Source organism: Phragmites australis, chromosome 4, assembly GCF_958298935.1.
Source record: "Phragmites australis chromosome 4, lpPhrAust1.1, whole genome shotgun sequence".
In the NCBI taxonomy this organism is placed as follows: Eukaryota; Viridiplantae; Streptophyta; class Magnoliopsida; order Poales; family Poaceae; genus Phragmites; species Phragmites australis.
In genome coordinates this window covers 39,511,144-39,522,749 of record NC_084924.1, presented here as the reverse complement: position 1 = coordinate 39,522,749, position 11,606 = coordinate 39,511,144, and the positions used below count along the sequence as shown (strand labels likewise).

General features: G+C 47.1%; 1 protein-coding gene and 1 pseudogene across 1 annotated transcript; both read right to left on the bottom strand.

Annotated features, from left to right (window-relative positions):
• LOC133914390 (uncharacterized) lies at positions 1-1,899 on the bottom strand. Its single transcript, XM_062357503.1, has one exon. It carries the CDS (start codon positions 1,811-1,813, stop codon positions 461-463), a length of 1,353 nt encoding a protein of 450 aa, XP_062213487.1. The 5' UTR covers positions 1,814-1,899; the 3' UTR covers positions 1-460.
• A 4,343-nt stretch (positions 1,900-6,242) lies between these two features.
• Positions 6,243-9,019, bottom strand: LOC133914785 (uncharacterized; annotated as a pseudogene).
• Between the last annotated feature and the right edge of the window lie 2,587 nt (positions 9,020-11,606).

Below are 11,606 nucleotides of genomic sequence, written 5' to 3'. Positions count from 1 at the left end.
GGTCAAAATAAAAAATGTCCATAAATAACAAATGAGAAGTGAGGATAATTAGATGAAAGACCATGTAGTAGAACAGTTGACAAGGACCAACAGCAGTAACAGCTACAAAAACATGCCAGCCACACTACATAAGTTATAGCTACGGTGCGTCGCATGGTAGGCTCAGCTCAATCTCATCACGTCACTTGGGTAGCCTATCAAGTGCCCGATGCCTCGATCCGATCCAGCGAAGTAGGCAATGGCCATTGGCCAGTGCCCCTGCCGACTGCTGATTGCACGATCCAACCAGAAATCCAGAGCTCTGGGAGGGACAGCCGCGCGAGCCACGACCGTACCCACGCCGCGCCGAGTAACCGCCGACCGGTGACCACAGCCACCACCAAACGGAGGAGGGGGCAAGAAAGGGTGAAAGGCTATAAACTGGTACGGGCGTACGGCGTGCTGGCTGGCCGCCTCGTGGCTACTGACCAGCGGCTGTACAGCTGTAGAGGATGACAAAGCACGGGAGCACAGCTCTGGGGTGGAACACAAGCATCTCGACGTCGTCGCCGCCGCCGCCGCTGACGCCTCCAACGCGCACGGGGACCATGGAATCGTAGGCCACCTTGTCGTCCGCGACGCCGCGGCCGACGCGCCCCGCCAAGACGCGGCACACCAGCATGGCGCGGCGCACCTGGAGGAACGCGAACTCGCGCTCCACGTCCTCGGGCAGCGACGAGTGCGCGGCCCACGCGGAGGCGTAGGTGGCGATGCCGTCCACGTTGGCCTGCTTCCCCGCGAACCCGTGCCGCAGGGTGCTGCAGACGCAGCAGTAGGGGCTCCCGCACACTCCGCCGGCGCCGCCCAGGGAGCAGAGCATGGTGGAGCAGTGGAAGCGCAGGCGCTCGTTGCCGTCCGCGATGCACCGCTCCTCGACGACGGCGCCGGCGCCGGCGCCACCCTCGCATCGCCGTGCGGCGCGGGCGCGGACGAGGTCGCGATACTCCTCGAAGCGGGCCAGCGCGCGGGGGCTGTGGTGGATCCTGAGAATGCGCCGGACCACAGGGGGTTCGCCGGCGCTAGAAGCGGCGGGCTTCCACCCGGCGAGGAAGATCATGCGGATGATGTTCATGCTGGAGTCCAAGTGGGAGAGCTCGGAGAGGGAGTGCTTCATCACCTGGTGGAGCTCCAACTGCTGCTGTCTGCTCAGCACCTCGCCGCACACCTTGCAGGGGAACACGTCGCCGCGGGCGGCGAACGACCTGGACGACTGCCTGCTCACCTGCAGCAGCTTCTGCGGCCAGGACGGCACGGGAGTGGTACTATTACTGAGGGAGCGCGTCGAGAGCGGCGACATGCACGGCGACGACGAGCAAGGCGACGACGGCGTGGACAGCACCACCGACGCCAAAGGCTGAGGCGCCAGTGACTGGGCGAGAGGCGAAGGCACGGTGGTGGTCACGGCCTCTTCCTCCTCCCTGACCGCAACGGTGCTAGCCTTGGCCCCCGAGGAGGAGAAGATGCGGTGGAGGTAGAACCGGAGGCTGGTGGCGAGGGACGACACGTGCCTGCGCCTGGCTCTGATCCGCTCATCGGCAACAGCAGAGGTTGACGCCGCCGGGGAGAAAGCTAGCGGCGATATCTTCCTCCTCTTGTTGCTCCCGCCGCCGACCTTCCCATCGGCATCCACGTCCGCAGCGTCGTCCTCCTCCCGCGGCCGCTCGGCAGGACCAGGGGAGAAGCAGCAGCCGGCGTGGCCAATGTGGAGGAAGAGGAGGAAGAAGAGAGACACGAAGCAGCGCAGCAGCGAGCAGCAGCTGCCACCACCCGCCATCCCCGATCTTTTCCAGAAGCTATCTTTACGTACTCAACTCAGATCATGACGGTGCAACGCAATGCAGCGAGGGTGGAAAGAGAGGGGGGTGGTCGAGAAAGGGAGGAATACTCTGATTGATGGGTGGAGGAAGCAAGCCCAAGCCGGGAAGTGATCGAAGGACGGAGGTGGAAACGGGAGGAGAAAAGGCCGGGTGCCTAAAGAGGAGATGGTAACGTTTGGAGGGAGCCATCATCATTGTTAATACGCCTTAACCGGCCCTTCCCTGTCCCTCCACATCACTAAGTTTGGTTGTCCATATTTATCCTAACATACTTGGATGGATATATATAATCTTGAAGGAAAATATATTTAATTATTTGTATTTACTGTTCAAATTTGCCTAAGTGAATGCAAATATATGCTTTCAGCTTAACCTAGGAGTGATCCAAATATTCGAGTTTCACTTCGCAATCTGACTCGATGAATGCATGAACCTATATCTGCAGATGAGCTTATTTTTTCATGTCACAAAATCATTTGCATACGAGCAAATCAATCATAATCTCAACTCTTATATTAACTTATGTGACCTAAGATTCGATAAAAAAATAAAAACTAAACTAAACTTGTCCAAACATATATAACTAACCAACACTTTTTTCGATAAATATAACTCCATCAAGAAAATACAAAACCATCCAAAAACCAAAGACACCCATCATCTCTCACCTCAGGGCTCCATTATTCACCTACAGGGGCCAGGGGCCTGGGGCCACGATAAAAATAGCGGAGATTACCCTGCCCAACGCACTCGTCGTTATTCTGTCAGGGAGCAAGCATGCGGATGCGGTCATGCCGCGCTGTCCCTGACAGCTAAACCCCAAAAAAATTAGACGAGGCAACGGACGGTAAGGGGGCAGACAACAGGCGAGACAAGATACGGCTGTTCCTGTCGCGCTCCGGAAAAGGCAAGACATGCAGCGGTAGTCTCAGAGCAGAGCAGAGATCCCTTCGCTGGCTCCGCCTGATCCGTGCTCTTCATCACGCTGCCACAGCAAAACGAGCTAGATTTTTGGCGTAAAATACGCTGCCACAGCAAAACGAGCTAGATTCTGTGGGTATAATGGCGGTTCTGTGTGCCTGGTAAACGCGGCTAAATCGATGGGAAGGAATAAATAGATGATTTGCCATTTAAATGTGGGACTACTTGGATAGAATGATGCGAAATCACTTGTTAACAGTGGCAAGGTAAACGCGGCTAAACCGATTTGAAGGAATAAAGATTTGCCATTTAAATGTGGGACTATTTGGATAGAATAATGCGCAATCACTTCTTAACAGTGGCAACAAAAATCGAGCCGTCAAGAAAATCAATTGGTTCGATGTGAAGGCACATCGGCGGCACTGCGTAATCATCTGTATCAGCGTACGTGTACTCGAGCATATGGGATCCGAGACGTTGCAAACCAACTGTTACATCCCAAATCTGAGTCATACACAAGAAACGAATGATGCTGGTGTGCCCGGCGCACAAAGACAAGAGACCAGGGTTCTTTGAGATTCGCTGTTATCGCTTTGTCACGCTGGATTATGTACCATTTCCTTTTCTAAATGAAATGTTCTCATGGTTTTATATGTTTTCAGTCCTTTTCTAAATGAAATGTTCTCATGGTTTTATATGTTTTCAGCGAATGCTTTATGGTACGACTCGCCCTGTTCTGGAACAAAAGGGAATAATCAAGCCCATGCACAAAACACTCCATGGAGACACTAGATACTGCGATTCCCAGACCTCATCATGAAACAACGAAAGTAGCAAGCCAACCAAGGATTACAGGTCTGTTTGACAAAGCTTCGCTTTTGAAAATTCTTGGAGCTTGGTGTTGGGTATTCGTAGCTAACAAATTTGTAAGCTAAAGCTAAAAGTACATCTAAGATATTTAGATAAGTTATTTTGATTCTATTTTAATCTAAAAATAAGGCTTAAATCATTTTATTTTAGTCAACAAACTCTAAATCTAATATGGAGCTTAAGAGTTAAAACTCTACCAAACCAAACCTACATCATCACACAAAGTGACAGGAACCTAATATGAAAAACACAGTTAACTCCAGCTCGTAGCATAGCACCTAGACGATAAAGATGTAACTTACGCACCATCTTTCAAGGACTCACTTGTAACACCAGAATTTTACCTGTTTCCTTCATGGGTCAAACTGTACCTGTGAAGTTCATGCAAAAATCTTGCATCCCAAACAGGACGACACGCTAACACATACGGTGGCCTGTAAGATCATATCGCAACTCTCCGTAAAACTAAACTATATGTCCAATGGTTCTTTCCATCTCAAAAAAAAAATGTCCAATTAGGAGTTGTATACACAAATTAGGAGTTGTATATCACAAATAAGTTCCGCATCTGAGCGACAACACTTGTGAGCCCCAATGGATCACATATTCTTTTTATAATGTGGCTACAGAAAATTTTTTTGAAGCGCCACATATGGGCATGACCAATTGACCATGCAAGATTAGTCAAAGATTCACAGCATCATATTCTGATGCTGATACAAAAAAAAGAAAGAAACCAATAAGATATTTTGCAGCGTCTCCTTTTTCTGCTTCGGAAGGTCTAAAGCTCAAAGAAGAAAATTGGGCGCTTACAAAATTGTTCACGCAGCGAAACCATACTAGTGCATAAAGGCTAGGTGCTCCTTGGTGTCTCTTTCTTTGCATCATATCTGATAAGTTCTCTTGACACCAGCACTCTACCAATTTAACTGTACTAGTGTTCCAAAAGACCTATAATGTTATGTGCTGTAATACTGTTTTCATGGCAACTTAATGAAGCTTTAAAAATGGACAAAAGCTGCGTTTTGGAATTAATGGTCCAGAGTTGTGATGGAGTATTTCGTAAAAGCCAGTCCTAGTTCAACAATTCATTTGAACTAATACATTAAGGTCAAAATATAAGATCCCAAATTTGCACACATATGAATCTCAGCAGGCCAATATCAAAACTTAAAAACATGATAGGTGCTCAAGCAAACCACAAAAATAGGAGACCAAACATTGGTTGAATTTAAACTTTCAGAGGACCAAAAATAGGACACACAAGATAAGGTTGAGGCCGAGTTTAAAGAGGAAGCCGACAATTTTGATTTTCAGTTGGTGTATTTCTTTCATGATGATTAGTACGGTCCAACCTAAAAAAGGTTTAAGTTCTCCGAAAACAAGGTTGACCCAGATGATGAGCAGGGAAGATTCAAGAGTTACCAACCCACTCATGGTAACTTTACTGAAAGCCGTTGCCATAGCATCTTGCTTTCAAGAAAATGACAGCAGTTTCTTCAAGCTATATTACCAACTGGAATAAAAATGAGTATGTTTTGTAAGAGATAAATCGTCTAGCAGGAGTTATATCTCTGTCCCATGACTTCCCAAATGTTCTAGTTTTATGAAGAATAACCAATTCAAAGCAGATTCTATAGGATGGCGATTCGACCCGTGACGTTGTACTGTGCCGAATGTTGGCCAACTAAAAGGTGATATGTCCAACAATTAAGTGTAGTAAAGATGTATATATTACGATGGATTTATGGTCATACAAGAAAGGATTGGATCCAAAATAATGATATACGTGATAGGGTAAGGGTAACGCCAATTGAAGAAAGATAAATATAGGTTTCAACATTACATAATATAGTTGCAGTTGTCCAGCATAGAGATAAAAAAATCTTATGCAATGAAATCTAGTCACGACTCATTAAAATGCTACAAAACTGAAACAATGGGATTTGGGAGGATGGTAACAGATATATCTGGCACTAATCAGATAGGACCTAAATCTTTAATAGTTATGCATCATCAAATTAAACAGTAAACACTCTGCTAGTATTTATGAACAGAATATATTGTATGATCATAATACAGACCTCCACAACATGGTAGCCACAAAGTCCAGCTGCAACATGAGCAAGTGTTGCCTTTCCAAGCCCAGGTGTACCACAAAGTAGCAACACCTGCAACATCAGGAGGGTATTCGGTTGCAGTAGTGAACCAGCATGATAAATCAGCAATATCGTCATACACGTCAACATACAACACAGTAGTGCTAATCCACCTTTTGTTCTGGTGTATTACCAACTGATGACGTTTTGCTGAAGGAGCTACTTGAACCTTCTGAGTTGCTACTACTTGCATTCAGGGGCATATCATCTTGACTCATAACATGGCCTCCCTTACCCTTGGAGAAGAAATTTTTGTTACATTTTTTTTGAAAGGCAGAAGAGTGCCGACGTAAGGCTGATAAAACATCATCACTTGTAGAACGAATATGGGACCCAAAAACACAGGAGTCCCATTGTTTTAGCCATAGAAGTACCTGAACAAGGCACATCCATACATGTCAGTTAAGAAAGTTCAAGTATAACATGGAATGATCGACTATGAAGTGGCAAGATGAAATGTGGAATAGCTATTTGCCTCCTTGTTTGTGTGCTCATCACTTAACAGCTCTGTGAAAGAATTTGGTTCGCGCTTCTCTACCCAAAGTTGTTCTGTGACTAGTGGAGTCACTGAACCAACCTCGCAATCTAGTGAGTCTGAGCTTTCCTGCAAGGCCTTCATTGACATTGTTGAAAATTGGGTTAGTTAGGTACTTTAACTAACTTATAATCACCATGCAGGATTAACAAATATAAAATACTTAGTCAATCCCAAAGCTAGTAGTCAGTACATGCTGTCGACATGGTTAGACACATGCAGTAACTTGTGAGACTCCCAATGGGCAGTGCATTACTGAGACTTAAAAATGAGCAATATCTTCTACATCACTCCATAGAACAAAAAACACGGAATTGTTATGTGCCAAACAAGCTCATAGTTAAAATTATATAATGTCGTGGTAGAACAATTATGAAGTGTCATCTATTGACTGTTCCTAACGATGTGCATTTACATATGTACCTTTGATAAAGCCTCCTCCTCGGCACGCCTTGTTAGTGAATGAAAGGATTCTGAGAGCAGGCCTAAAGAAGGACAAAGAAAAGGGAATGATAAAAAGGGCCGTGAACAAACTAATTAATCGCATCCTGATTCTCGAGAGAAATAATTAAGCACGAGATAAATTACTTAGTAACTAACCCTCGTGGTTGGGGTTTGGGTTGGAGAAGTAAGTACTTTGCGTTGGACCCCTAATTCCTCCACCGACCAACTCCTCCATAGCAAGCTTCGCGTAAACTCTCCCCATTGGGCACAGTGACGGGCACACAGTCCCCCTGGATCTCCGACGCGAACTGCGAGATTGTCTTCTCGGCGACCACGACTTCAGGGGCGGGAGGCGGCGAGTACCGCAGCCAGTCCTCATCCCCCGAATCCTCCCGCTCCACGTTCCTCCGCTTGCTCCTCTCCTCCTCCTCCTCCTGCTCCGGCAGAGGTGGAGGCCGCTTCAAACCGCCTTCCGACACTTCATCTTCGCACGCATTTGGCCAATTCCGTCAGCAATCGTGACAATCGAGGGGCTATGTTGTGATCTACAGCGAGGGAGGGTAATACAAACCTGCGGGGTTTTCGGGCGACGCGGTGGTCTCCTGCGGCTGCGGGGAATCGCGCGGCTGGTCCGAGTTGCCGGGGGCCGGGAGGGGGCCCTCGTCGGGTCGTCGAAGTAGGGGTCCTCCTCTTCTTCCGGGAGGAGGCCGTGGCTCTCCATCCACTCGAGCTCCTCCGGATCTGGCATCTCCATGTCCATGTCCGCTTCCATGGCCGTCGCGGCGTTGCCGATGCAGCGGTAGCCAAGCGGCGGCGGAAAATGGAGAGACGGTGGCGGGAAGCGGTGGCCTAGCGGGGAAATGAACCAGAGTGTTGCCGCCTTCCGCTTATTGGTTTTTCAGATAGGATCCGCCTAGTGGTTTTGTGGGCCATTGGTAAGGACGATACGGATCAGCCCAGCATAAACTTTTAGCCCACGATACAATCACCCTGGGCCCCAAAAGGGTAAAACTCTTGGGCCCATTGCTCATCAATTCAGTACTATAAAATCTAAGCCCGTGGACTTAGAGTACGTTTGGTATAGCTCTAGATTTAGAAATTTTTGGAGCCGTGTATTATGGATATATCGAAAATGTTTGGATAAGCTATTTTATTTTTTATTTTAGTATAAATATAGAGATTTAAATCAGCTTACCTTAGCATACAAACTCAAAATCTAATATAGAGATAGGAATTAAAACCTGTTAAACAGGGCCTTAGACAAATCTATTGAATTATTCTGTTCTAGGCCTGTATAATTCTTGCTTATTGCTTCCGATTTCCTCTAAAACTACTGTTCGGTACACTGTCAAGAGTATTTAAGATCACCCCGCACACTGAGATTGAGCATCAACTTGTGAACATTTTGGCATGCTATGGGTCGATTGATCTATTACAAGCAAAAAATGTCGTGCAGATGCGCACCCTGCCTACAAAAAGGAATTGGATACCATCTCTGCAAAAGAAAAAGGGGAAAAAAGAATTGGATATCAGGCATCACAGCAAAGAGGCAACACTGCGCTTATCAACTAGCTCAATCGAAACCGTTTTCTCAACCCGTGTGTCCTGAAAAATGTAGCACGAAAGCTATTGTAGCCCAGTAGACCTGCACCTTTCAAAAGTCTGGATCAAAATGTTACATCATGTAAAACGAATTTCCTTCACAACCCAGAATACCTCCGTGAAAGGATTTTCGTTCCCTTAAACGTTTCAACGATTTTCCTTCACGAATATATTTTCGAGGTCATTCTTTATAGTACGAGATTCTCTCTCATTTCTCTTTGCAAATCCCTTCAAAAGTAAGCTGTTAGAGATGAGAAAAAATAAAAGTAATGAAAGCGTGTAAATAAATCAGAAAGAGAACAAAATAAAAGGAAAATAGTTAGGGATTGTCTTAAGTTGTTATGGTGATGAGCAAATGTGATTAATTCATTTATAATTTAACATTTTTCCTCACGTAGAGACTGTCTCGAGCCTTTGACGTGGAAAGATAAGTCAATTACAATTTTTTTGATGCAATTGGTTCGGAGAAATGGCCTAATTCTCATCAGAATCAACCCGAGGCCAAATAAAGACCGCACGAGAATCATTATGGGAGAAACGTTTCGAAAACTCTGGCCGTTGTCATTCGAACCTCCCCTTGACTTCACATTTTATTACGTTGAAATGCCACTTGACCAACAAGATAAGCCCATTGCGAATTGGTTTGCTTGCCTCAGGGCAACTCCAGCGGAGCTCGTATCTGCTCCCCCAGCCGCATCCACGTCGGATGCGGGTCGGCTTGAGGGAGGAAGCATTCTCCAGCAGAGCCCGTATCATCCGCAACAGGGTTAAGGAGAGGGCCTGGGCGACGGCAATATTGCGGAGGGATGCGGCGGGCGCGTGCGAAGGTGAGGCGGGCGCGTGCGAAGGTGAGGCGGGCAGCCTCGGTGGCCGGCGGAAGCGAGAACAATCCGGCGACCGGGCGGAAGATGCATCATCCCCGGCGACTGAGGATTGGGTCACAGTAGCAGGTCCCTGGTCGTCGCCAAGCCTCTAATAAGTCCTACGTTGAGATATCGTCAGTTATCCAGGGGGGTTGGGCTCCCTGATGTGCCGCTAGTCATCGCCGTTGGGAGGATGGGGGAGATAGAGAGGGACAGAGGGAGAGGTCAGGGGAGGAGCGATTCATGTGGCTTGTTGTCGGTTAGTGAATCGGGGTGCTTGTTTGCCTTCTCCGGCTTGCCGAGCTCCCCTGGTGGTCGTTGTTGTGGTTGTGCAAAGGATAGCTTCAATGCATGGTGAAGAAGGAGATGGTCTCGTGCTGCCATAGTCGATGCAAGTGATGGCGTCCTGCGAGTTTGACAAATTGTAGGGTGAAACTAGAGGGGAGCTTTCGCAAGGTCATTTCCGGCGTAGATGAAAGGCTCGGATCTATAGCTTGAACTCATGTTCCAGTTTGAATCTTGCTAATTGTGAATACCTAGGTTCCTGCTGGTTGATTGTTGTATGCATAGTGATGTGCATGTTGTCATGGAAACATGCAATTGAGAAGTATTTAGATCAAACCTGGTACCTTGTGTTGACAAATTGAGGAAATTTGATCTCTTTGGTGTTTGAACGACTAGTTTGTTTGTAGGTTGTGCAATTGGAGTTGTCAAAGTTGGTAGCTCATACCTGGTAGTTCTTTGCAGTGGTTGAAATGTACAGACTATAGGTTATGTTTAGAAATTGAGGAAATTTGGTTTGTTTCATTGGTTGAACGATACAAACTATAGGATATGTGATCTGGAGAATTAAAGTACTATTAGCTTATTTGCAATTGGAGTTCTGGAAGTATTTAGATCATACTTGCTAGCTTGTGTTGACAAATTGAGGAAATTTGATCTCTCGATGTCCAAAGTTCACATTGTCTGCTAGTTATTTGGTCATGCTTGCTGTTGAGATTGTCTGTACATGTTGCCATATTGGTAAACTCCATTTGCCTCTGATTTTGGAAACTATGGTCGTTCATGCATGCCCTGGTTCTAGATGGACGCCACAGAGCTTTTCGCTCTTATGTTGATACTCCAGGACCATGTGCAGGAGGCAGCTCAAGCGTTGAAGAAGGTTGCCAACGACAATTTGAGTATGGACAGCTGCCCTGTGGCCATGGATTTGAACGGAGCACTTCTGGAGGTGGACAACATAGCGCAGGACTTGTAGCAGCTTGTCTTTCAGGTAGAAGATGCTTTGATCAGCGGTAGCATACCCAACCATTCTGGTAACGCTGACAACTTGAGCATAGCAGTCGATGAGGAAGCGTCGGGATCAAAGGACATTGATGGAGATGACGTCCTTCCCGCTGACTAGAGCTCCGAAACCATTTTGTGTCCTGATTCGGATGACGACATATCCATTGAATCGAATCGTTCATGGAGGCTGTAGTCGGGTAGGTTTAATAGTTGTAGTTGTTTGTGAATTAGCGAGACGACTAAGCCGTACCCTATATTTGTGTAATCTGTCAACTGGTTTTTCAATAATATTTGATAAGACATGTGGTGGAAGGCCTTTTATTTAACTGGAAGGAAACATGTTGAAGTTGTTCAATACATTGTGTATGTCAGTGCTTATTTGCTAGTGTGCAGGGACTCTGTCGGAGGATTAACTCCTGTCGCAGGAATCCCGAGAGACCCCTTTTTAAAGATTCGGCCGGGGGATGATCCTGAATAAGTTCGTCGGAGAAATAAATGGAAGTGGAAGTAAATGCAACGGTCGGTGGTGGGGGATGATCGACCTAGTGCAAAGGGAAGTAAATGCACTGGAGTTTAGACAGGTTCGGGCCGCACGGGGGCGTAATACCCTACTCCTGTATGGATGCAATAACTTACCCTGAGGGGGATCCCTCAGGGATATATCTGGTTACAAGAATATATTGTCTAACTAGGAGCTTGAGGCTCCTTGTTCTAGCTCTGCTCAGGCTTGCTTGCAATGTTTTCGTCTGAGTGTGGCACGGTCGACTGCTTGGGCTTGTCTTTTTTCCAATTGTTCTCTCCTCCAATGTTTCAATGTCTTCTTCTCTCTGTATGCCGATCCTTTTATGCACTCGCCGGCCGCGACATACCCCGAACGGGAAGGAAGGGGCACAAGTTCCAAGACGCCACGACTGAGAAAGGCGTCATCATTTTCTCTGGGCGAAGTGACAGGGGTGGTGGAAAAACGTGACGCGCGTCCGGTCACTCGTCACTGTGGACGCTCTAGCGACGGGCGCCGTTGAGAGGGCCTACCGGGCAGCCACAAAGGCACCCGGCGTGCCCGCCCTGT

Excerpts from the sequence above, each read along its gene's own strand:
- LOC133914390 (XM_062357503.1), bottom strand. The coding sequence starts at position 1,813 with ATGGCGGGTGGTGGCAGCTGCTGCTCGCTGCTGCGCTGCTTCGTGTCT.